The 27956-nt window shown below is 39.5% G+C and overlaps 2 protein-coding genes across 4 annotated transcripts in view; one reads left to right on the top strand and one right to left on the bottom strand.

Annotated features, from left to right (window-relative positions):
* The window catches only part of MIER1 (MIER1 transcriptional regulator), a 67124-nt gene that overhangs the window by 17438 nt on the left and 21730 nt on the right, over positions 1-27956 (top strand). For 2 of the 3 annotated variants that reach the window (XM_070746120.1, XM_070746122.1), the window contains exons 2-4: positions 1331-1355; positions 18797-18942; positions 21786-21932. In XM_070746120.1, coding sequence (XP_070602221.1) covers positions 1331-1355; positions 18797-18942; positions 21786-21932 — 318 coding nt within the window. The remainder of the gene's footprint in view (positions 1-1330; positions 1356-18796; positions 18943-21785; positions 21933-27956) is intronic. The other variant, XM_070746121.1, reaches the window with a different exon arrangement.
* SLC35D1 (solute carrier family 35 member D1) overlaps positions 26200-27956 on the bottom strand; it is a 64374-nt gene continuing 62617 nt past the window's right edge. Inside the window, exon 13 of the mRNA XM_070746126.1 lies at positions 26200-26979. The gene's annotated coding sequence lies outside the window, so the exon portion shown is untranslated. The remainder of the gene's footprint in view (positions 26980-27956) is intronic.

Consider the following 27956-nt stretch of genomic DNA (forward strand, 5'->3'; position numbering starts at 1 on the left):
AGAAGACCCATCTGGCTGGAGGAGGACTCAGACAGTGAACAAGAAGGAGAAAAGAATGAGAAAGGGATTGGAAAGGCAGAGAGGGAAATAGAGTCGGTCAGATCTCCAGCCAGAGTTTCATCTGAGTCAGATGGGGAGGACATAATGAACGATCCTATTCTCAATGTCCGGGTAAGGAGAATGATGGAACGCCAAGAGCAGCTGCACAAACGCAGAAACATATTCTAGGTCATAGGTATTAGGAATTAAAGATGCTGCTGCAGCCTTGAAAAGGGGAGGTTTTGCAGATGACGGTGTGGGAATTTATCGTTCAGTTTTTGGAGAAAGACTTTGATGAATAGTGGTTTCGCATTTGCTTTGGATATCTTGGGACATTCTGACACTTAAGCTGCTAGATATTTGGCTGACATAAGCCAGAAAAGCTTCTGTGCTGACTTGAGTGATTAACTGATCTGTTGGATTCATAAACTAACATCGCTTTGGCAGACGCTGAGGCTTGCAACCTTCTGTACATAAAGAAAACCTCTTTGCTTTCTTTTTACAAGCCTGAGTGTGTGTGTGTGTGTGTGTGTTTGGTTAATTACTTTGTTTCTGGGTGGCCCGCAGCCAGGTAGAACATGTGGTAATGTTTCATTTAGACAAGTTTGAGTTACCGATGAGTACTTATGTATTAGAAAATTGAAATATCTGTTAATTTTCTCTAACAGTTGTGTGTTTGACTGTTTAGGCTAATATTTAAGAGCTTTGCTGCTAATTTCCTGTAGGATTCCCCCCACCCCCTTTAATTATATGTAGTACTTGACTTATGACCATAGTGGAGCCTGCCCATTAAATAATAAGTTGTAAAAGTTGTAAAGCAGGTCCTCACATGCCCAACCCAAATTTATGACCTTTGCAATTATTAAATGAGTCACCATGGTCATTAAGTGATTTTTGGTTGTTAAGCAAATGTATTATTAACTATGAGGCATTTTGCCAAAACCAAAAGTAACACCGATTTTCAGCAAAGCCATCATAAATTGCAGTCACCTAGTGGCTGTAAATGTGAGTCAGTTACTGGGTACCTAGAATGCAGCCATTTGACCATGGGATGATGGGCAACTAGACCATTAGAATTTCATAACTGATCTTTTGGGGAGGGGGTGTTTAAAACAACTATCTGTATTTTATCTATGGGTAAAAATAATGATTGCAAACATTTCCATTATGTTTTTCTTTTTGTAACAAGTCAGACATTTTCTAGACAATTATATGCTTGATTTAAATACAAAGTTTAATGTTATAATTGGTATTATTACTAATAATATTTTCTTTTTTCTCTTTTGGACAGCCATCATTTGAATCAGCAAGCCCAGGTAATGTTTTATTTAAAATATTTACTAAACTGGATAAGATATAAGTTGTTTATTCAAGTTCATTTTGAATATATATATATATATATTATAGAATGCACAATTGTTGCTATAATTAACTATGCTGAACTTTATTTAAAAGAATCTGTGTTCCATGCTAAAAGGCAGTTTGATCCCAACAGACCACTTCTAATGATCATTATATGCTTCGCAAATATAAGAGCTATACAAAGCTTTTAAATGAAGTGCTTCACAATGTGTTTTCTCCTCTGCAAAGCAGCTAGCTGTGTACCCAGATAGCTAGGAACAACTTTGAAATCGTCTATACTACACTTGTAGAACATTGTTGCTTTAATAATCTTAGGAGATATGTTTCATTTGAATATATTGTATAGCCCTAACAAATATGCCTGTGTCAGGTTGCTCTTATATATTTCTAAAAATGTGCCTTTGAACTATCACTAGAATTTGGAAAATATGATGCATGTAACTGTGGTATTATCTAACAAATTTCAGATTAATGAAAAAAGCAACTTTTAAAAAAATCAATATTTATTATGCCCATAACTAAGGTCAAATGCCAACATATTATCCACTTGTAATACACTTGTATTGCAGGTTTATTTATTCTTCTTGGGCAATACACACATTTTTTGTAGAAAGTTAACCCTTTCAAGACTTGCTTAATTAGCAAAAGAGATTTCATTTATACATCTTTGTATATAATTTAAGAATGTTAATAGAGGCAGCAACTAGCCTACTCTGACTGATCTCAGGTTCGGATCTGGTTAATATTTGGATGGGAGACTACTAGGAAATCCTTAAGTCAGGAAGTTAAAATAAATCAAGAAATATTTTCTCATAACTTTTTGTATTCAATAAACACACACCACAAGATTGTGTGTTGTAATCAAAAATGTAACTTTTATAAATAAGTATCCAATAGAAGAAAATATAGGTAGCTCAGGGTGGAACTATGGGGTCCTTAATGATGCTTACAATGAAATGAAATGTTTTCAAGCAAACAACTGAGCTCAGAGCACCAATGACTCTATAAAAAGAATATACAGTATTTAAATTCTGTCCATAGCAATAATGTATTTGAAATATTATGTATCATAAAGAAATTGACAATTTGGCAAAGTCATTATACAATATTTTGTTGTAATGTAACTTTATTATAACACCTTGATTAGGTTATTTTTTCTTGTATTTGGGGATTGGCTGATTTGATACTGAAAGCAAAGCCATCCACTTAAAATGATTTTAAGTCCTATAGAATGATTGTAAGCCCTTGGATTATTTAGCCTTAATAAAACTGGGGTTGATAGGAATGGATGGGGTAACATTCTTCAAATATGTAACAAGACACAGGCACCCAAAATACATTCTGTATTATTCCCAGGTTCAGGAGAAAAAATAATGGATTCAGAATAATATAAGACAAATTCTGATTCACTATTAGAAAAATTCTAATTATCCAAACTATGTTAAGATCACCCGGTTGTGTTTAAAAAGACTTAACGGAGCTTCTATAACCTGACATTTGGTACAGAACCCAATTGCTCCTTTCAACTCATATTCAATAGTTCTTACATTTCTTCTACGTTATCTGACAAACCTTGAAATAAGGCTGTTACATATAATCATTATGTATGATGTTAATGTCATAGATTATGAAATGGAACATGGGGTTATTCAGAATAAATACTTGCAGAAAATTTTTCATGTAATTTTCTACTTTACATAATGTCACAAAAGAGTTTAGGAAGCTTCTATGCTAGCCAAAATAATACTACATTTACTCTATAGATTATCAAAATAAAAATATTAGGACATAGTTTTGATTAAAAAAAAGCATAATACAAATGTTTTGATATAGTTGCAGAAATGTTAAAACCTGGATATGGTATTTTTATGATGTAACTATATAGTTATTGTGTGCAAAGATTTTTATTAATTTTTAATTGAAATTTTATTTTTACTCTTCCCCTATTCAATAGAAACATTAGTTTATTATATATGTCTGGAATGGGGCTTTCAGAAATCTGGTAAAATGGTATGAGAGAGAAATGCAGTTTCAGCTTTATGCCAGGTGTAGGTCGTGCAGCCCATATTTTTGCACTTCAGATAGTACAGAAATCTGTAAATGGGCAGGTTTTTTATGACTTGATGCAGAGAATATGTAGACTAAAGTGAATAAGCTTTACATTTCAAAATGTTTTGAAGAAATGAGGAATTAAAGATTGTTTTTGGAATATATAGTATAGAATGGAAGAAAAGCAGGCATGAGAATAAAGAGAATGATTCAGGAATATTTCGGCTTTGAGCAAAGAACAGAGTAACAGAGTTGGAAGGAAATTTATAGGTCTTCTAAACTAAGCTCCTGCTCAGTCAGGAGACACTATACGATTTGAGACAAGAGGCTGTCCATTCTCTTTTTAAAAGCTTATAGTGATTGAGCACCTACAACTTCTGAAGGCAAATCGTTCCATTTTCACTGTCAGGAACTTTTAAAGATAAGATTAGAACATAAATGTAAAATTAGAATTTTAAGGTAAGATTAGAATGTGTGAAATCCTATTGGTTATTTAATGTATTGGTGGAGATCTAAGAAACACTTGTGATAATAGAGGTGTTTTGGCTGCAGCAGTAAATGTTAAATGTTTCTTGCATTTGGATGATGCCATGTTTTTGGGTGAGAATAGGAATGACTTGCAATAAATGTTAAATAAACGGTTTAAGGAAGATTTGAAAATTGTATGAGATCAAAATAATGGTGTCTAAGAAATAAAATGGTGTGCATGCTTGAATATTATAAATAAATGACAAAAATTAGATCAAATACAGTTTGTGAACTATTTAGAACTATTTGTAATCCCGCAGTACTGTGAGGAGTACAGTATGCTAAAAGCATCGTCTAAATTCTGTTAATATACTCTGGTTAAACAAACAAAGTATAAAACAGTACATTGTGTCATGTCTTTATTAAATCACTACCTTTAAAGAAAACCCAAACTATGTGACTCCTTGAGTCTGTGACCATACACTGTTAAGTTTAACCCTAGGATAATATGTCACATGTTTCAAGTCTTGAAAAATCTATTATGTGTGAGTTTGAGATGAACTTTCATGTTAAAAAAGCACATTAGTTACCACCACTGGAGTTAACTTATTATTATTATTATTATTATTATTATTATTATTATTATTAATTAGATTTATATGCCGCCCCTCTCTTTAGACTCGGGTCGGCTCACAGCAATAATAAAAACAATGTACAATAACAAATCGAATATTTTAAAATATCTAAAAACTCCTTATTTAAAAAACAAGACATACACACAAACATATCATACATAAATTATATAGGCCTGGGGAAGATGTCTCAATTCCCCCATGCCTGACTGCAGAGATGAGTTTTAAGGAGTTTATGAAAGGCAAGGAGGGTGGGGGCAATCCTAATCTCCAAGGGGAGTTGGTTCCAGAGGGTCGGGGCCGCCACAGAGAAGGCTCTTCCCCTGGGTCCCGCCAGATGACATTGTTTAGTCGGGATCATGTAACAGATGGAAACATATAAACATAGAAGACTGATGGCAGAAAAAGACCTCATGATCCATCTAGTCTGCCCTTATACTATTTTTTGTAATTTATCTTAGGATGGATATACCGTATGTTTATCCCAGGCATATTTAAATTCAGTTACTGTGGATTTACCAACCACGTCTGCTGGAAGTTTGTTCCAAGGATCTACTACTCTTTCAGTAAAATAATATTTTCTCATGTTGCTTTTGATCTTTTCCCCAACTAACTTCAGATTGTGTCCCCTTGTTCTTGTGTTCACTTTCCTATTAAAAACACTTCCCTCCTGCAGATCTGGAGAAATGAATCACACTTTGATCAAAAAAGCTCTCTGTGACCTCAAAAAATAGATAATGCCAAGAAAGCAAGGTGGGGTGACAATGTTCTGTGGATAGCAATAACCAAAACCCCCCAAAAAACCACTTTGAATAATTTCTTTATTAGTGAGAAAAGAAATGTTTCATTTTAAAAGAAGAACTGTTTCATGATTTTGAAACATGGCACATACTTCAGAGTTGGTTTGCAGTCTCACAACTCACATTGAGTCTCACAACTCATACAGTTTCAATTACTGAAAGAACAATGAACTCTGAGTTGTACTAGAAAATTCTACTGCAGATTGTCAAGGTATCCATCCGTAAACTGAATCTTAAACAAATATGGGTCATATAGCACAACAATAATACTAAACACACAAGTAAAACTGCAACAGAATGGCTGAAGCAGAAGAAATTTAGCAATTTAGAATTGCCACGTCAAAACTTTGATCTTAACTCAATTGAAATGTTGCAGCATGAGATGAAATGAGCAGTTCATGCGAGACAACCCACAAATATCACTATTGAAATAGAAATGGTCTATAAATGATAAAACAGGAAGGATCAACATGTGCAGGAAATGTTTAGTTGTTTATTTTTTCACCAATTACGCAAACATCCATACACATACCATAATATTAAAACATCCATAATGATATTTTTCTATCCAAAATATAAACATATATCCTCAGTTTGATCCTTTTATTCTTTTATCTCCAGTCTGCTTTCCTTCTGTATTTCATACTATTCCCCTCCCTCTCTCTTTCCTTTCCTTTCCTTTCCTTTCTTCCTCCCTCTCCACCTCTTTCCTATTTCTCTCTTTTCCCTCTCTTCTTCCTTTCTACTCCCTCTCTCTCCCTCTTATCACTCACTGAGTACATCTCATCATATTCCATTTCATGGTTAGCATACTAGCAATTCGAAAACCCTAACTCCATTCCAACGTTGGAGCTATGACTTAAACTTATCTCTTTATCTATACAGTATTTATCGATTTAATATATTCTACCAGATACAGTGATCCCTCGATTGTCGCGAGGGTTCCGTTCCAGGACCCCTTACGATAATCGAGTTTTCGCGAAGTAGCGGCGCGGAAGTAAAAACACCATCTGCGCATGCGCAGATGGTGTTTTTACTTCCACTGCCGCCCGCCCTTCGCCCGCCCACCCCGTTGCTCGCGCCTGGGGTGCGTGCACGCTTGGGGACATCCTAGGTCCGCTTCTCAGCTGGGAAGCGGAGGTGGGATATCCCCAAGCGCGCGCGCGCGCTGCCCGCTCGCCCACGCTGTTGCCGGCTCCGTTTCTCAGCTGTGAAACGGCCCCAGCAACGCGCGCGCGCTTGGGGACATCCTAGGTCCGCTTCTCAGCTGGGAAGCGGAGGTGGGATATCCCCAAGCGCGCGCGCGCTGCCCGCTCGCCCACGCTGTTGCCGGCTCCGTTTCTCAGCTGGGAAACGGCCCCAGCAACGTGTGCGCGCTTGGGGACATCCTAGGTCCGCTTCTCAGCTGGGAAGCGGAGGTGGGATATCCCCAAGCGCGCGCGCGCTGCCCGCTCGCCCACGCTGTTGCCGGCTCCGTTTCTCAGCTGGGAAACGGCCCCAGCAACGCGCGCGCGCTTGGGGACATCCTAGGTCCGCTTCTCAGCTGGGAAGCGGAGGTGGGATATCCCCAAGCGCGCGCGCGCTGCCCGCTCGCCCACGCTGTTGCCGGCTCCGTTTCTCAGCTGGGAAGCGGCCCCAGCAACGCGCGCGCGCTTGGGGACATCCTAGGTCCGCTTCTCAGCTGGGAAGCGGAGGTGGGATATCCCCAAGCGCGCGCGCGCTGCCCGCTCGCCCACGCTGTTGCCGGCTCCGCTTCTCAGCTGGGAAGCGGACCCGGGGTTTCCCTTACTGGGGCAAGAGGGGGAAGACCCAGGGAAGCTTCTGCCCGGCAGGGAAACTCCACCATCTACGCATGCGTGGAGGGGCACGCATGCGCAGATGGTGGAGTTTACTTCCGGGTTGAAAACTCGCAATATAGCGTTTAGCGATGTTCGATGACGCGATGCTCGAGGGATCACTGTATATCTACTATTTTTTTAATGCTGCCTCCTTCCTCTTATTTTTGTTGCCTGGGTCTACCACCTCTGATTTTCAACTTTTTCCCAAATTAGCCGCTATAGCTTAACTTCCAAAAATATTCATTATTTCTTATACCTCTTAATTTTAAGATGCATTGCTCCCTCTCCTCAATTAATATCTTGCTCATCATTTTCTCTTTTTAAAAAAGTTCTATTATTTCCAAAGTCCCTAGATTTCTAATTTCTTTTTCTTTTCATATCTCTCTTCCAACTTTCTTACTCATTTTTTTTCTATATTGACTCATTCTCTATATTTAATGTATGTATGTTTGGTTTTGTATATTAAGGGGTTTTAATTCGCTTTTAGTATTGGATTATTATTGTATATTGTTTATGATTGTTGTTAGCCGCCCCGAGTTTTCGGAGAAGGGGGGCATATAAATCCAATAAAACTTGAAACTTGAAACTCTATATTTAAACAAATATAATCCTTATCATTACTATTCCATCTGTTGCTTAAAAACATTCTAAATTCCTCACAATGAAAAATTCAACTTATTGACTATATAATCTTATATAAAGACCTTGCAATAGTTTTAATTATTAAAGTTTTATATAATTCCATCAACATCAACAATCATCAAATCCTTTCAATATTACATCAGGTTTGTAAATTATACAAATCTTATATCAAGCAATTCTTATGTAAGAGGATGATAATTGTTCAAATTATGTGTTCTAGCAATTGAACACATCTACTTTGTCAGTGTCAATATTTAATTCAATTTATTCAAAATTTAATTTAATGCAACCAACCATGTACCAATCTAATGTAAGACTAACCTATAGAAGAACCTTTAAGTAAATAATCATATTGATTAGTTATACAAAATTTATACACAATTAGTATTATCACAATTAAATATAATAGAGTGGTTCTACAAAAATTCTGTAACATTCCACCATCAATCATCCATTCTCTTTTAATCACTCAACTATTCCATTCTTATAGATGTTTCCCCTTCACCCCTATTTTCTTAGTTTCTTCTTTTTCTTTCTTTTATTTTTATATCAATAACTTATTTTTCCCCAAACTCCTTTTCTCCTTTTTAAATATATTATTTGTGCAGGTCTGCTCTTAATTCCTCTTAATCTCTTCTCCCTACCCCCCCTACCCAATTTTAAAATTGTTTCCTCTGGTAACAATATTCCTCTCTTGTTTTTTTCTCATCACTATAAATCCCAGTGCAATCATTACAGATCGCAATATAATATCAGTCTGTCCTTTTTTTTCAATTTCCTTTTCCTTTTTCTTGTCACTGTAAATCCCAATGTAATCATCAATATGTTTTATCTCACCAATTCTCCGTACTGAAGGAGCGGGTCCAGCAGTCACATGGGTTGCTCATGTCCAATCCGGTGGAACTGAGCCTAGTATTAAAAAAGCTTGCCGGATCCGCCCCTTCCCCAGAATTCGCTCAGTTCGCATATCCTGCGGTTGTATTGTGATAGCTCGTTCAACATTCTAACACCTTCCCTTCGATCTTTCCTTCAAAAAGTAGTAAGATTTATTGTCTTTATTTAATTACTTGCACTAATTGCGCCAGCCGTTTAAAAGAAAAAAAGAAAAAAAAGCGGCTCGGCTTTTTTCCTTGGGAGAAGTTGCGGTTTCGTTTCCCCCCGGCGGTTTTGCCGGTTACGATTCCTGCGGCCGCTTGTGGATTCTTCTAATCCTTTGGCCTGGAGGTCCTGGTGCAAGTATTTATCCATTGAATTATTGATTATTTATTGTATACAAATGTTTAAGGGCTTATAAAATACCTCCTGCGGAGTGAGACGCCTTCTAGTCTCCTGGACTTAGTCGATCGCTTTTCCCTTAAGAAATTCTACGGAGCGATCTTTTCGGCGCGAAGGCCTTCGCGCCCTTTTTTAAAATCTAGGCCTCTTGTGTTGGCCTTCTGCCAGCCGCGTAGGCCTCAGTCCACCGCGTGGATCCGGGAGCGGGCCTTGGGGGTCCCAGGCTAAATTCTCCACCGGCTAAGCCTCCAACCAGAGTGCCTTGGTTTACTTAATTACAAAGTTTAGGGAGGCTGGCCCCGCTGGATTTGGGGGCACGAACTCTGGGTTTGCCCAGATTGTCCTCACGTTTCAGCAGCTTCGAGGCCTCGAAGCAGGATCCATTCCTCTTGGGAAGTCCTTGAAATCTTCTCCTTATAATTCAGTTATTGGCTCAGCCTTGTCTTCTGTTAATTGTCAGACTATGGCTACTTTTCCCAAGAGAGGCACAACTAAAGGTCCCAGAGAGGCCAGGCCTACAGGCGATGAGATTACTAGTATCCCCCAGGCCTCTTCCTCCTCTTCTCCAGGGGCCCGCCCCTCGACCAAGGTCACCAGGGCCGAGAAGAGAAGGGACCTAGCCCTACAAAAAATCCATGACAAATCAGCAAAACGTTTGAAAGTGCAGGCCCAAGTAATCAGTAGTCAAGACCCACCAGAGGCCTCTAGTCTGCCTCCTTCTGGGGTCCCTGTGTTATCTCTGGATGAGCCAAACCTAGACAGACCCCAACCTAACCTATGGGGCATAGGTCCAGAGGAACCAGATATTATTGAAGATTCCCCCCAGCCAGGATCCTCCCAGGCCTTTAGGGATTCTTCTGCCATTTCTGCTGATATTTCCAGTTTACCTCCTGAGTTCCAATCTATTTTTGCTGTGTTGTCCAAAGCCATTGATGCCAAACTCTCCACCATCAATGAGCTTCCTTTACCTCTTCCTCCTTCTCGTTCCTCCCGCCCCTTGGGTTCTTCCCCAGCGGTCAGAGCTCCTATTCAGGATGATTCAGAATCCTCCCAGGATGAATATGAGGATGTAGAGGAGGATGAAGACCCTTTTCAGGGCTTATCAGAGGATGAGGAATCCCAAATAAAAGTCCCTCCTCCAATTACTATTTTTCCTTCTCAACTATTCAAATCTCTCCTCCTCAAAGCTAGAATTTCTACGGGATTAGCGGCCCAGGAGAAACAAGCCTCCACTTCCACTGATCCCCCGGAGGAGAATTTACCTTACTTCACAGAGGAACAGGAGGATAACGAGGTAATTCCTATGCCTAAATTGTTTAAAGATGCCTTACTCAAACAGTGGGATTTTCCAGCCTCTGGCCTTAATCCCTCCACCAAGGACAGAAAGTTGTATAAACTTTCCTCTTCCTACGAAGAGCTTCTATCCTTTCCCAAACCAGATGAACCTGTCAAGATTCTTCACTCGGCAGCGGCTGTGCCAGGCGAGGCGGAGGAAGTCCTCCGCCCAGAGGACAAGCGCATCGAACAAATGCTCAAAAGAGGATTCACCGCTGATTCCTGGGCCATTAAAAGTTCTGCAGCGGCCTCCTTCTTCTCCAGAGCCATGCTGCTGTGGCTTCGCCAACTTCAACAGCACATTCCTCCCGATGACTTGAGAGGTCAACAAGACTTCAACAAGGTCTTTGCAGCTGCCCAGTACGTGGCTGATGCCACCTTGCAATCTACTAGATTTTCTGCTAAGTCTATTGCAGCCTCTACAACGGCAAGAAGACTCCTATGGATTCGCCCTTGGCAAGCGGGAGTTCGCCAAAAGTGGCAGTTATCCCAGGGCCCCTTAAAGCGCGACCTTCTCTTCGGTGATCTTCTGGATCCACTCCTCACGGAGACCACGGACAAGAAGAAGGTTTTGGGTCCAACCACCAAAAAGGTTACCAAAACGCAGTCCTTTCGTCGCCCAGGGCGCCAGCAAGATCAAACGGCTTCCTATCAGAGATCTCCAGGTCAGTATTCCCCCCGCTTTCGTTCCCAAGGTAGGAACTCCAGGGGTAGAGGGTTTCGTTTCCAAAGGGGAGCTTCCTCTAACAGGGCTTCAAAAAAACCTAGATGGTAATCTTACCTCCATTCCCATAGGGGGTCGCCTAGCTCATTTCGCCTCTAATTGGCGTCTCACCTCCAAGGACCCTTGGGTCATTGACACTGTTCAAACAGGCCTTCTTTTAGAATTTATTTCTCCTCCCCCTAAACGTTTTATTTCCTGCCCTTCTCCCAGGTCATCCTCAGATTGTAACCGTATGGAGGAGGCCATTTCTCATCTTTTGTCCATCAGAGCCATTCAACCGGTCCCTTCCGGTCAGAAGGGCCTAGGTTTTTACTCCATCCTATTTATGGTTCCAAAGTCCTCCGGAGGTTGGAGAGCCATTTTGGATTTAAAGAAACTAAACCTATTCATCAAATATAGGAAGTTTAAGATGCACTCCTTGTCTTCTATTTTGGCCGCCATTCACTCGGGAGATTTCATGGTCTCCTTAGACCTCACTGAGGCCTACCTTCACATTCCTATAGCCAAATGCCACAGAAAATTTTTACGTTTTTCCTTTCAAGGCAGGCATTTCCAGTATAGGGCGATGCCATTTGGCCTTTCCTCGGCCCCTCGGGTCTTTACAAAGCTCTTGGGGTCCCTGGCGGCCTATATCCGGGCGTCTCCCATCCACATTTTATGTTATCTTGATGATATTTTAATTCATGGGAACTCCCTAGAGAGAGTGAAAACAGACCTTTCTGTCACCATGTCAGTCCTTCAGGACCATGGATTTTCCATCAACTTTGATAAAAGTCACCTCCAACCATCCACTTCCATTTCTCACCTGGGATCCATTATTGATTCAAAATCCTCCCAGGTTTTTCTCTCTCCCGAGAGAAAACTCAGTATAGTGGAGTTAATTTCTAACATTTTATCTAATCCTTCAGTATCCATAGTTACTCTATCTTCCCTTTTGGGGAAGATGGTGTCTTGCATAGGCATCATTCCCTGGGCTCGCCTTCATGCTAGGGAACTCCAGTGGCTACTGTTGCCTTTTCAGAGATCGGGGCACAGCAACTCAAATCGACGCATTGTCATCCCACTGAGTGTTCGCAGATCCTTCAAGTGGTGGAAGTCTCCGGCCATGGACAGAGGATCCCCGTTCAGGTGCCCGGATCAATTTGTCATCACCACAGATGCCAGTCTATCGGGATGGGGCGCCCACGCCCAGGGGATGATAGCCCAGGGCACGTGGTCCCCGGAGGAAGCTTCCAGGCCAATCAATTGGCTAGAGTTAAGAGCCGTTTCCCTGGCTCTGAAGCATTTCTCTCCTCGCATTCCCAACCGGCACGTTCTCATTCTCACCGACAACATTGCCACAAAAAGCCATATCTGCAGACAGGGGGGCACGAGATCCAAGGCTCTCATGAGGGAGGCCCTCAAGTTGGGCCTTTGGGCGGAAAAACATCTCCAGTCGCTCCTAGCCGATCACATCTCGGGGAGTCTCAACGTCCAGGCGGATTGGCTATCCCGAGCAACGATAGACCCAGGAGAGTGGAACCTCCATCAAGACCTGTTCCATCAAATCACCCTCAGATTCGGCCTACCAGTCCTGGATCTCTTCGCGACCAATGCGAACGCCCAACTCCCTCGCTTCTATTCCAGATTTCCATCCCCGGGAGCGGAAGCAATCAATGCCCTCCGGAGTCCATGGCCTCCAGGCCTACTCTACGCATTTCCTCCAATTCCAATCCTCCCGGACGTGATTCACAAGGTCCTCACCGAGAGGGCCCGAGTAATCTTAATCGCCCCTCATTGGCCCCGCCGGCCCTGGTTCGCGGATCTCCAACAGCTGTCCGTCCAGGACCCTTGGCGACTCCCCGTTTCGGGGGATATGCTGCGGCAGGGGGCCTCTTTCCATCCAGACCCGGAGTGGTTCCACCTCACCGCCTGGCTGTTATCAGGAGAGATTTAGAACTGCGTGGTCATGACCCCGATTCAGTGGAGGTCATTCTAAAGGCTAGGAGGGGCTCGACCAATCGAATCTACGACCACACGTGGTCCAAGTTTCACCAGTGGTGTCTACAGGAAGGTCTCTCCCCTCTGTGCATCCCCATACACAGAATTATTTCCTTCCTTATGCAAGGCTTCCATAAAGGACTTTCCACCAGCACCCTCCGGCGTCATCTGGCAGCCATTTCATCTGTCCTAGGGGGTCCCCGCAGACAGCCTCTCCGATCCTTCCCTGAAGTTCAGGAATTCCTCAAGGGCATAGCCAACCTCAGACCTTCCAAGGTCCACAGGTATCCATCCTGGGATTTGCCACGGGTTCTCCATTCCCTCACGCAGGCACCATACGAACCCCTAAAATCGGCATCCCTCAGGTACCTATCCTTTAAGGTAGCTTTCCTGGTGGCTATTACCTCTGCCCGGCGCATTTCGGAGCTGGCTGCCCTCTCAATCAGGCAGGACCTTTGTCAATTCCATCAGGACAAGGTAGTCTTGCGACTGGACCCTACCTTCTTACCCAAGGTCAGTTCCATGTTCCACAGATCTCAGGATATTGTCCTACCTTCCTTCTGCCTCCAACGAGACCATCCCTTGGCAATTAGATGGCACACCCTGGATCTCACCAGAGCGCTGAGAATATATATCCAACGCACAGGACCCTTTCGGAGGTCAGAAGCACTTTTTGTAGCCTATCATCCCAGAGTCATGGGGGCCAAAGTGTCTTCAACAGTAATAGGCCGTTGGATCAGAGGGACTATATCTAAGGCCTATGAGTCGGCCTCCCTCTCAGTTCCAAGGAACATCACTGCGCATTCCACCAGGAGCGCAGCCACCTCGGCCGCCTGGGCGACTCAAGCCCCGTTGGAGGAGGTCTGCAAAGCAGCCACTTGGGCCTCGCCAAATTCCTTCATCAGGCACTACAAAATTGATTCTTACGCTTCAGCGGACGCTGCCTTCGGCAGAAGGGTACTCCAATCCGTTATCTCACACGATAGCAAGCTAATCCCACCCTAGGGACCATCTATTGGGTATGTCCCATGTGACTGCTGGACCCGCTCCTTCAGTACGGAGAATAGGCGTTGATTGCTTACCTGAACGCCTCTTCTCGTACGGTGAGCGGGTACAGCAGTCACTTCCCGCCCTTGTATGTGTCTTCTTTACCTTTCTATATCTTTCTTCCTCTAACAATGAGAGTTGAACACTACAGAGCTTCACAACTGAGCCTAGTCTATGGATTCGCGAATTCTGGGGAAGGGGCGGATCCGGCAAGCTTTTTTAATACTAGGCTCAGTTCCACCGGATTGGACATGAGCAACCCATGTGACTGCTGTACCCGCTCACCGTACGAGAAGAGGCGTTCAGGTAAGCAATCAACGCCTAGTCTCTTTTCCTCTTTTAAATCTTCTTGTTCTTCATTTTCATTTCCTGTTGTTTCTAGATGTTTGTTATAGTCCAGCTTCTTTTCTGTTTTCTAATTTCTAATTTCTAGAAAGTACTTTTTCAAATCTTCGCAGATATATTTTAAGATCCCAGCCAGTTCCTCACAATCATCTACTTCCATATTGTCAAGATCACAATTCACAGTTTTCAAAAATTTAGGATCAATCTTAGCATAAACATGCTTCCACAATGTTTTAATAATATTATCAATTCCCACTGTGATGAGGCTAGTCTCTTAAGCAGATAAATCTATGTATTTTAAATCCACTTAACATTTAAAAAAATATTTTCTTCAGGTTCTTGTTTTTCTAATCACTTTAATTTCATAAAATTTAAATTTAAATCTCACATCCATATAGTCTTTTTATGATTCAATCTAGTCCAGTTCACCAACTTCACAACTTTTCTATTTGAGTCTCAAATCCATACAGTCTCTATATTGCAGTGCTATCCAATCCAATCCAGTTCAAAATATATCAACAAACACAATAGTAAGTTATATACTATTTTAAATTTCTTTCAGACTCTTAGCTATCTTCTTCTGGTCAAGGTCAGTCTCAACTGCTAACATAAACATGCTTCCATAGTTTATTGTGATATTTCTTTTAACCAGAAGATGGCATTGTCAGATCCTAATACAGTGGAACCCCGACATAAGAGCTGCTCTACTTAAGAGCAACTCGAGATAAGAGCTGGGAGGGGAGAGATATTTTTGTTCTACTTACAAGCCCAAATTCGAGATACAAGCGCCAAGGAGCTGTCTCCTGAAGCCAAACGCTAACTTCCGTGTTCGGCTTCAGGAGACAGCTGCGAAGCGGCGCGCGTGTTTTAAAAGGTTGCAGCCGGCCTGGGGGGCTCGGGGGGGTGCTTGCAGCTTTCTTTCTTGCTCTTTTTCTTTCTCTCTTTTACCTTCCCTTCCTCTATTTCTTCTTTTCTTTCTCCTTCCCACCTTCTTCACTCCCTCCCTCCCTTCACTCATTCCTCTCTTACTCTCCCCTTTCATAAGTTTCCTTCCTTCCTTCCTCTGTTCCTGTCCCTTCCCCCTTTCTTTCTTTCTTTCTTTCTTGCTCTTTTTCTTTCTCTCTTTTACCTTCCCTTCCTCTATTTCTTCTTTTCTTTCTCCTTCCCACCTTCTTCCCTCCCTCCCTCCCTTCACTCATTCCTCTCTTACTCTCCCCTTTCATAAGTTTCCTTCCTTCCTTCCTCTGTTCCTGTCCCTTCCCCCTTTCTTTCTTTCTTTCTTGCTCTTTTTCTTTCTCTCTTTTACCTTCCCTTCCTCTATTTCTTCTTTTCTTTCTCCTTCCCACCTTCTTCCCTCCCTCCCTCCCTTCACTCATTCCTCTCTTACTCTCCCCTTTCATAAGTTTCCTTGCTTCCTTCCTCTGTTCCTGTCCCTTCCCTCTTTCCTTCCTTCCTTCCCACCCTCCGTCCATTCATTCACCCATTCCTCTCTTGATCGCTTAAAGCCGGTCCCTGGTGCAAAAAGGGTTGGGGACCTCTGTCCTACAGGATTGGGTGGCAGAGAAGTTGAACATATGTAAATTTAAAAGTTTAAGAAAGTTTACAAGTTAAGTGAAAGAAACTTCATTATTCATTTATATGTACATGTACATTTCTTCATTAAAAACATGTCTTTCTGCATAATTTAGACTAACTTTGTGAGTTTTTTGAGGGCTGGAACCAATTAAAATTATTTACATTAATTCCTATGGGGAAAAGTCGTTCGAGATAAGAGCTGCTCGACTTAAGAGCCCAGGTCCGGAACGAATTAAACTCGTATCTCGAGGTACTACTGTATCACAAATCAGCTATTTTCTTGAAAAAGTATTTTTCTGTATTTTAAATCCACTTAGCAATTGTAAAATGCTCCCTTCAACTTCTTATTTTTCTAATCACTTTAATTTTCACCAAGTCTAGGGGACTCCACCGCCAGCCCGGCCACCTCCTTGAGTAGCGCAGGCAGGTCTGTTGACATGTAGCTGGGAGGCAGGTACATGAGCAACAAGTCCACCTGTATCCCTAGGTCCAACCTCATAAGAAGGGACTCACAACCCGCAATCTCAGGGGCAGTGAGCCTATGCAGTTTGATGGTCTTCTTGGCTATAATTGCCACTCCCCCCCCCCACCTTCCCTGTGGTCGTGGCTGGTGCCACACCTGAAACCCGGCTGGGCACATTTCCGAAAGAGGAACACTTCCCTCCGGTCCCAGCCAGGCCTCAGTCATACATGCCAGGTCTGCCTCCTCCTTCAGGAGTAAATCCTGGATGAGGAGAGCTTTATTTGCAGCAGACCTGGCATTAAGCAGCAGCAGCCTGAGCCCAGGGTCCAGATTTCGCTTGTCACCAGTTCTCTGGGTTGAGTTCATGGGGCCGGAAAAAGGGACTGCTTTCAAGCAGTGTCCCTTTCCCCCCGCAAGCAGCCTACCCCATGTCTCCCGCCATATCTGCCTCTCCAGCAGGACTGGAATATTTCGGCCCTCTTCTACCCCAGAGATGGACTTCCCCACTCCTCCTGCCTCCAGGCCGCCAGGCAGACTGAACCTTCCATTCAACCCATTCATTTATGGATTCAAACTTTCAACCATATCCATTCAACCAATATTGTAGGCAGCCTTCCTTAAAAAAGAATTAGTTAATGCTTAAATACAATAATAATATATATATTTAAATGTATTCAAAATGTACATTTCATCACTAAAACCTATCCAGTCAGTCTATCCTATTCATACACATTCATCCAAACTGCTATTAACTAATTAATTAAAAAATTATCTAAATTAAAAGTACATTAAAAAATTAAATTAATTAAATTAAATTATAATTAAATTATAAAATATAATTAAATTATAATTTATTTACATTTAAAATGAGAGAAGAATGACAATTTATATAGTCTCTGAAGATGTAGTCATTAAGGTCAAGGGGACATACCTGGAAGCTATATCACATGATATCTGTAGCAGCATATTTTTCCCTAATAGCAAATTAGTGCACTTGCAAAGAGGGCTAACATTATTGATACCGAAGTTCAGTTCAATGCTGAAGAAAGTGCAGACTGCTATAATTTCTATTTTTAAGCATACATCAGAGAACCATCAGCAGCTGGAAGGTATTACCACGTGGTTAGTTTCCAAATAATTTCACATAGATTTTAGTGGAAAGTGAACATCGGAATTGTTCTGATGCTGCAAATAAAAATGAAAGTATTTCTACTTTCTACAACTAGAACTAGTACAAAACATAATTATATAAATATTATAAATATCCACCCAAAATTATAAAGATTTGAAATCTATTTGTGCAGAATATCTTCATTATCCTCCCAATCTGGAAATTTGAATGTGCATTGTTCTAAGAGAAAGTAACATTTTGCAAGCGTAGGCACTAAAATGCTTATATGTGTTTGTCCATTGTTTTGTTTATCCTATATATTATTTTTCTATATAAAATAAAAGTTTTAAGGAAGTACACTAGAATTTTGTATATGTGGGTAAAATTAAAATATCCTCATCTAAAACATGCTTCTGAAATTGTCCACCACAAAACTACACTTACAACATTTCTTCTGTCGTATCCCCATGCTATTTCCTTCATCTCATCCTTAGCCCAAATGAGACATATTTAAGTGATCTTTAGCTATGTTGTTCTGGCATTGACCAGGAATAGCTTCACAATGTGCAAAATCCATTAATTTCACAACCTGTTATCTTGAAGGGAGGTTAAAGGTCTTGCAGTGAATCAACTTGCCTTGAATAGAGACAATAAGGATAGTGATTGACAAGGGAGAAAGCAAATGCCATATCCAATTGTCCATATAGTTTTCCGCTACATCAAGGTGGAGTGCATAGCACTACAGTGGAGAAAAGCCTAAGTAGAATTACTATATAAATGAAAGCAAATATATGTGTCCCAGGATAATGTTGCAGGATCCAATCTGGATCAGTCACTGGGACCAGAGGTTTGTCTTCCGAACTTTCAGACTTGTGCTGGAACCCATTTTCAGGGAACGAAGGTTCCCTGAAGATGGGCTCCAGCATGAGTCCAAAAGCTTGGAAGACAAAAGCTCTGGTCCTAATGATCAACCCAGATTGGATCCTGCAGTATACTGTCATTGTTCTATAATTTCTTCAAGTACTGTATTATCTTGCCTTAATTGTTAAACTATAATACTATACTTAAATACATGAGATGATCAAATTTGTGGTTATTAATCAAATTCTAGGAGGGTCTGCAACATCAGATGACCATGAATTTGACCCAACAGCAGACATGCTGGTGCATGATTTTGATGATGAACGAACACTAGAAGAGGAAGAAATGATGGAAGGTGAAACAAACTTCAGTTCTGAAATAGAAGATCTTACAAGGGTAAATATTTTTTTTAAAAAAACCACAATTATTATACATACTCGTCTCACAAATACCTGAAAGCACATACATAGACATTTTTCAAAATTTCAGTGAAATATTGACTTCAGAATTCTTACCCTATATTACATTTCGGGCACATTTCTGGCACATTGTCCAGATGGTATAATCTGTTTATATTTAGTAATAGGTTGTATCATGTCTGTGCTTGTGCATTATTATGGTAATGTTCCTGAAATGAGTATTATCCAAGTAAATAGAATCATGTAAGTATTATATATCTGAATATCCCTGCATTTATTTTAAATGGCACACTTAAAATTGTGTTTGAAAAAATAATTACAAAAATTTTATATCTCAGTAGGATATATAAATATTATATAGCGATTGTAGCATGTTCTCCATACTTCTAACTCTTACAGTTTTTAATATATATTAAATATTATGGAAACTTTAGTCATATCTTTCTAATACTGCATAAAGTTTATACATGCTTTATTTAGTATAAAGTATTTCCATTTAAGCTATTGATAAAGGTGTTTTAGGTGTATTTATTTTCTAGAACCACAGTTGGACACAAAAATTCCAATTTTAGGAAGATAAATTTTTGGACAAAAATGCAAAATCCTCAGATTACTTCATAAAGTAAATCTGAAAGTAAAATGAAAAAAAATGATAATCATTAAACAGTAAATGTTGGCATGCTTATGATTAAATTGTATTCTAAACAGTTCCTGGAACTGTTAGGATGAAAAAGCAAGTAAACAATTATTAACCCATTCTGGATTATAAAAATCAAGCTGCATTTAAAAAATTCTCTGTTTAAGCAAGCACAAATATTCTTTACTAAATGGAATATGACATCAAAAAGAAATTGAAAGTGTTTACATTAATGTTGAAGATACTATCTGCTGACTAAGTTTTTTTTTAAGTCAACCTATATGGGAAAAAGTTCCCTCTGAAAGCAGTACAGTTTATTTTACACTTGTTCTTTATGTAAGGATAAAAGTAGTTTGATTATTGACTAATTGTATCAGCAGATATGGCATTAGAATTACAATGATGGTTATGAATTCTTAGCATATGCACCTTTTGGAAAATATGCAATATTTTAGTTATATTAGACTGAAGTGAAAAATATTTAGGTTGTATTCAGGTCAATGATTTCTGAGATAATTACTTTGTCTACTTGAAATCAAAGAAATAGTGAAGTGAACATGCCTGGAGAATAGGAGTGATTGTGAGATTATGAGAACATTGCAAGTTCTATGTCAGTGTTCCTAATCATTTATATAGCAAGTATCATATGAAAATGCATGTCCCATCAAACTGGTGCAGTTTCCTAATAGAAAATGAACCTGCACTCCAGTCCGCTGTCAGTTGCTTATAAAATAGCAGCGAAGGTCAGAAGTATTGACTTTCAGTGAAAGGCTAGTATGGATAAAGTGCTGGTACATATTAAAAAATATTGCACATATTTAGTTCTATGGATTGTTTGATCAATATTGAAAATTACTCAGGGATATATTATGGCCAATTACATCAGATTTTTGTATTATTGGAGGACATATATTTAGCTTGCATATTATTATATCAAGTAGAAATAACAGATTACTAGTTGGTGAAATCATCATCTAAAAGGTGTTTTTTAAAACTCTTTGAGCCATATCTGTTAGAATTTCAGAGACTTGGAATTCATGAGACTTGGAAAATACAGTTATATTTTGTATTCTCTTTATTTTATTTATTCAATTTTTATTATGTATAGCTCACTCAAGACTGTGAACCTACATATTAACCCTTCCACATTCTGTTTTTTCACAGCAGTGATCCTGTGAAGTGGGTTGGGTTGGGTTGAAAGACAGTGATTGGGCCAAAGTCACCCAAACATTTTTCATGCCTAAAACGGGACTAGAATTCACATCTCCTGGTTTCTTGCCTGATGTTTTAATCATTACACCAAACTGACTTTTCTTTTTGTTATATTCATTTGCTTTATTTCAGTTGCTCTTTCTTTAATATTTTATTTTTTATCTCCACAATCCTATGTGTGCATATGTGTGCTGTGTATAATGCACATGCAAATATGTATATATAATATACATAGTATATGTATGTATATGTATATTATGTGTACAACACGTTAACAATTGCTTGCCTACAGAAATATTTTTCAGGATCAAAAATTATCTATTAGAATGAAAATGTTCTTATAGTACATTTCTGACACTATAGAACAATTTTGGCACTAATTATATGGCACTAATCAGCCATGTAATTAATGTGTAAATAAAAAAGATAAACCTAACTTTCTTCAAAACACTTATAACTGTAGATGTAAATTTATATGTACACATTTGTTACTCCATTCAAAATATATTTTCATTTGTGATAATTTAACATCTGTTGTCCTGTCTAGCATTATTATTATTTATTAGATTTGTTAACGTGTTCAAAATCAATATAACATAAACCAATCACTTGTAGCTTTTTCTTCCTTGTTGCTATTATCAAATTGATGTGTGTGTGTGTGTATGTGTGTGCGTGTGTGCGCGCGTGTGCATGTGTTCTTGTGTGTGTCTTACTATTTCCTGTTCACATAGAGTAGAAATTGCTCCATCCTGCTTTTCCTATCCCTGATTGTTGTGTGGCTATCCTATCAGATTGCATAAATATCCCACCCTGCCTTCTGCTATTAACAAGCACATATACACTTGTAATTGTCACTATAGACATATAAAATTCACCATATGCCAAGGAGCAATTGTTGCCACTGTTGATTAGTCATCCCATAATGGTTTATAATTGGTTAAATTCTCATGTCCTGTTTTAATTCTTTTTAGGAAGGTGATATGCCAATTCATGAGCTTCTTAGCCTTTATGGTTATGATGGTTCTGTACCACTTCCAGAAGAGGAAGAAGAGGATGAGGAGGAGGAGGGTGAGGGTGAAGATAATGATAACAACAGTGGGTGCAGTGGAGAAAATAAAGTGAGTTAGATTTATTAATTTGAAAACTTGGTTTTTGTTTTATGTACATGTGCCTTTGGTAAGCAAGAATTTAATTATTTGGAAATTTGCTATATAGAGAGAAGTTCTTGTAGATAAAAGAACGTAAACCTTGTATATAGTTTTGATTTTCAGATTTAATCTTGTGTGCGGAGTCTTAAAGATTGGAAGGCAAGCTGGGATTGACTGCTTCTATAGGATTATTTTGAAGAAGCACAGTGTTACAATAGCTATTAACATGTTAGTGTCTTCTCTGTTTTTTGTTTAAGCATTTCTTGAGAGTTGAGACAAGGTGAATCTTGAGGACTTTATGAGACTGAATCTGGGCTACGAAGAAAGTTGGAGCTTGTTCTATTCACTTAGTTAGCAGTTGAATAGGAAATAATTTACATTTGTTTAATTAAAGGGGATTATTCATGGTTATAAATATTAGTGATCATTAGTGACTTTCCCAGTTTAGCCTCTGTCATTATCATTACTTGTGAATAAAATACCGTAAATGAGTAAGCATGCAAACTCAAGGCCTCTGTACAAATACAGTCTGAGAGCCAAGAAATAAGTAACTAACTTCATAGAAAGTTGGAGTAGTGCTGTTTGGATTGCTAATCATACTTTTAATCTTGGAGTAGAAGTGTATGGTTATCATATTAGAAAGGTTCATCTTTTCATCCCACTATGGAGTATTTATTGTTCACTTTTGACCTGCAAATATATGGTATATTTTATAACTATTGTGGTGTATTACAATATAGGAAATGTTAATTAATTTTAGAGTAATATCAGAAATGTTACCATGTTGCATGATTAATCAAGAGAATAATATGGAACATGGCAAAGCACAAAAGATGATGCAAGAAATGAGGCAAAACTAAAAAAAAATTACATTGAATAAAGTACTGTATTTCTCTGTTAAATAGTGTTTTGCTAAGATTATAAAACATCTGATATTGTTCCAGACCTTTTTTTTAAATTCTCGGCTTTTATTTTTGAAATGAACCAAAATTTTCCCAATGCAAACAATGTAAAGAATTGCCATAAAACATTTAGAATTTAGTATTACAATTTCAACTAGTTTGAAAACACTGCAGAAATTTCGTGTCCTTCACATCCTTAATTTTTCTCCCAAAAGTTTTCCTTCTTTCCTACTAGGGACTTTTTGGAAACAACAAACCATGGAAATGGGGAAGTACAAAAAGGGAAATGGATTGAGTTTTTTCTCTTTAAAGCCAAGTCTTTTCTCCAGATTTCAAACTAAAATATGAAAATGCCAAGCCAATTTGTTAAAATTTGCCTCTGTGATATTTATTTAGGATATTTAATTTCAGGGTTTTTTCCCCTTAAATTGCATTAAATTGGCTTTGTTTGCCCTCATTAATAACTTAAATTAATAGAGTCACAGGAGATGTGCAACTTTGATTCATCCTATTAGTTTCTTATTGGTATGGTTATTTTAATTGTTTTTAAATGTCTTTTTTAAATGGGTTTTTAAATGTCTTTTTAAGTATTGGATTTGTTACATTGTTTATTATTGTTGTGAGCCGCTCCAAGTCTTCGGAGAGGGGCGGCATACAAATCTAATAAATTATTATTATTAATTATTATTATTCTTGGCACTTTAAAGCTACTTGACAAAACAGGGGCCTGAAAGCATATGCATTCCTGCATGCATGTGCGTCCATGCACACACACATACACACAGACATATAGAAACTTTTTTTGCTTTCCATTTTCAACGGTATATAGTGAAACAGAACAATATAGGTGCATGACCAGAACTTAATGATAATAATTTTGTGGAATGTTTACACACACACACAAGAAAAGTAGCCTCTCCACAGTAATCATACTCTGATGACTTGTCAGATAGACTTATCATGTGGTCCAGCTTGGTTTCTCCTTGAAAATGGTTCAGATATAGTACAAAATGCAATCAGGATTTGGTGACATAGATCAATATTTCTCAATCTTAGCAACTGTTAAGATGTATGGACTTTAACTTCCAGAATTTCTCACACAGCATGCTTAAAGTAATGAAGGTTGAAAAATACTGATATAGATAAAATCTTTAGATGAACTCATCTTTTGGTAATTTTTTGGACATATTATGGTTATCTTTCATAACTATGAAAGTGCTTTTTCCACTTTCTTTTTTTGAGATGGTTTTGTTTCTACTTCCCTGTCTAACATTTCCTGTCCTTTTTTTCTTTTCTTTTTTGGCAGTCTTTACCTAACCAGATCTGGATTATTTTGAAATTGGTCAAGGTTGGTTAGCTGCTGCCAATATTTGGGCTTACATTACATAAAAGCGATAGTTCACAGTGCTTTATAGCCCTCTCAAAGAGTCTTACAGAGTCATCCTATTGCTCCCAACAATCTCAGTCCTCATTTTACTGACCTCAGAAAGATGGAAGACTGAGTCAATCCTCATCCAGTGAGAATTGAACTACTGGCAGTTGACAGAATTAGCCTACAATACTGCATTCTAACCATTGAATGTAATTCTGTTTGATTAATTGATCACTCATAAATATATAAATTCCCTAGACTGGTACTGAAGAAGTACATTTCTTTGCATTATTCTGCCATGGTTAGATATTTGCCAGGAAAACCTTTTGGAGCACACCCTGAATAAAAGATGGAGTTTCAGTTCTGGATTCAGTGGACTTGTCAGGAGATGTTGAATATGTTCTCCTAAGAGAAAATTGATGCTTGTTAATCTCCTCTGCCAATGGTAGTAAATTTTATTTATCAGGTTTTGATTGGTAGTTGGACTGATGTTTTAGAAATTGATAATTGAAAGGCAACTTTCTAATATATGAACACTTTGTATATTAAAATGTTTGCATATGCAGTGGTTACTTTGGCATTGTTATATTTTGAACAGTGTGTATGTGTGTGTATACATACATATGCACATAAATGTTAAGAGTACATTTTGTGATAATGAGAATGTCTTGAAAAAATAAAACCTGCACTTGGAAACATTGAAAATCACCCTTATCAAATCTAGGCAAAGCAAAGCAAATCCTTCCTTCCTTCCTTCCTTCCTTCCTTCCTTCCTTCCTTCCTTCCTTCCTTCCTTCCTTCCTTCCTTCCTTCCTTCCTTCCTTCCTTCCTTCCTGTTGTGGTTGGCTCTGGCCCAGCTCCTGCCCCAGGGAATGTGGAGGTGAAGGCAGGGGAAACATCAACATGTCCTAGGCCTGCTTTGTTGCCGGCAGAGTCAGGGAGTGCAGTTTCCTCGGACGAAGAAGAAGGTGGGGGTGACTTGGAAGAGGGGGGCTTGGCACACAGCCCAGGAAGCCAATCACCATTATCTTCGGTCGATTCGGATGACAAAGTGTTAAACCCACGCAGGCACAGACTTATGCATCGAAGAGACCAATTGAGGAAATATTACAGGAGATAAGAGAGGCCACCTGTATTTGGGTGGGGCTCCAGTAATTAGAGCTGCTGCTATAAATAGCAGCGTGCTAGTTTGGCCGTTGTGAAAGATTATCTGATCGCAGTTCTTCAGGATCGTGCCTCGCTGTGTCTGAACTTTGTGGATTTTTCACACCCTTGACACCAAAGCAGAGTAAAGTGTGTGTGTGTGTTTCACTTCGTGGGAAGAAGGAAGGCTGTGACGTTTTTTCACAGCTACTAGCTAAGTACTTAAGGACTGATTAAGGGACTTGTACAGCCGACAAGGTTGTTTTGGGGAAGAGTGCTCTTTGCAATACAAAAAGGGTGCTTTGTTTCTTTTGAATTTTGTGATAAAGGACATTGTTTTGAATTTTCAAACGTGTGTGTGTCTGAAATTTGTACCCGTGAATTTTTGGGAGGGTTCTACCAGAGAGCCCGGCAGAACTCTTCCTTCCTTCCTTCCTTCCTTCCTTCCTTCCTTCCTTCCTTCCTTCCTTCCTTCCTACATACCTACCTACCTACCTTCCTTCCCTCCCCCCCTCTCTCTTTCTTTCTTCTTTCTTTCTTTCTTCTTTCTTTCTTTCTTTCTATCTTTCTATCTTTCTATCTTTCTAGTTAGTTAAGTTTCTTTATTGAAACCGGGATATATTTCTAAAAGTATTGTCCAATATAGATAAAGGTTTGAAAGCGTTTGTTTCTAAAATCAGATCCAAAGGAGGCAGATGAAATCATATTTATATCTAAATATTTTAAAACATAGTATTAGAAGGAAGGCATGGATGAATGAAACTTTATCCCACATATAAACTGGGAGCATTAAAAAAAATATGATACAGATAAGAAATTCCTGTAAGAAGTTTTTATTGCTTTTCTTCCTTTCATGCGAGTTTTAGGTGTTTGATGGTAGATGTGGCTGCTTTTGACAAGCATCAGCTCTTTAATCATTTGCAGTCTTTTAATGAAAAAGGCATATCAGCCTCAGTTAAATTTCCCCCCGCCCCTACATTAAATAATTATTTGTGGATGGAGATCTTACATTCCCTGCAGTTCTTAAAAGAGTAGAAAATGATGTTGAAAGTAAAAGTGTACAGGAAATACAAGCAATTGTAGAGTTCACTGTTGAAAAGCATTGGTGCCTTTGAAGATAAACCATTTGGTGGGAGACTATTTTCATGCTGAAACTGTAATATATCTGACGAAAGCTATCCTTTATTTCCTTTCTTTTTCTTTGATCTCTTTCCCCGCCTACATTTACATCTAGTTTTGTGTCCCTCTTTTTACTTCCCAGAGCTGCTCCCACTGACCTCCATCTCCATCCTGTGATTATTTTATCTTCTTCTGGCATTACTTATAAAAGCTAATGCAGAATAGTGGGCTCCTGTGCTGGCCTTCTCTTCACGTACATTAATTGCTCTGTTCAGTTGCTCGGTGACTACTGTTCTATTACAGCACCAGTCTTTAAGAAAAGTTTTTTAAAATCCTATTAATTTCTCTCCAAACAGTCTCTTAAGTGTTGTTCATAAATAATATACTGAAGCTCCGTTGCTTGGCTAGAAGAAAAGGAGGTCTTGGCTGGCAAAGATTCAGGACCCAATAGTTCCAATCAATTGTAGATTAATCAATTATCCTAAAACATATAACGGAAAATTTAGATCTCTAAAAATTATAATAGAAATCATAAAACACGTTTATGGATTACAATCTTACTATATTAATTATTATGTTCTGTGAAAGTATATATAAACAAATCAGTTGTACAGTGAATAGAAACTTCCCCATTGTGGGTGGAGCCAGCAATCAGGATGGGTTGTCCTCGTCCACTCAGAATGAGGACAGAGTCTATTACTTTTAGCAGGTTCTGCCCTCTTAGGACCCAGCTTCAACTCAGTCCTCAGACTGGACAGGCGTGGCTACTTAGGTCTCCCTTCCTGAATATGTATTTCATTCTCACTTTGGCTCTACCTTTGCTTGTTTTCGACATTGTGAGTCTCTTCCGGTGACATCCGAGGTCTCGGGCATTTCGGCAGCTGAGTTTCAGTTCCTGCTTAGGGTTGTGGCTTTCAAACCTTTTATTGACATTGCCCATACATGACTTGCCATGGTCTGTCATCGGAGTGGTGTGCTCTCTGAAGCTGATGTGGCTTGAACAGCAAGAGGGTGGCATGGACTTGGTGGTCATCGGTTGACAAGGCGCAGTGACTTTTAATATAAGCTTTGATGTCAAAATATAGCGTCCGGTCGCTGAGATATGGGGGCTTCTCCTCTTGCTTCTTGGAACTGCTGCTTGCTTTTGTCGCCACCAAAGTAGATGCTACATTCCCATCTTCCTTTGGTGGCTTGAGGAGAAAGGCTAGTCAGTTGCTGGAGCTCACGCTTGTGCAGCCCCCTCATATGGATTATTTGCCTGACATTGGCCTTCGGAGCCCTATTTAGGTTGGCAAACTAACCAGAACCATCCAAAATGGCTTGTCATAGGTGCCTGAACAGTACAGGGCTTGCTCTGGTTGGCACCTGTGGCTTCTTTGCCCCCCTCCAGCCCGCCCTATTCCACAGTGGCAGTGGCCATTTTACTCAGCTGTTGGTCGGTCCTTCAAAATGGCAGAT

This window comes from Erythrolamprus reginae, chromosome 3 (assembly GCF_031021105.1).
Source record: "Erythrolamprus reginae isolate rEryReg1 chromosome 3, rEryReg1.hap1, whole genome shotgun sequence".
Classification (NCBI taxonomy): Eukaryota; Metazoa; Chordata; class Lepidosauria; order Squamata; family Dipsadidae; genus Erythrolamprus; species Erythrolamprus reginae.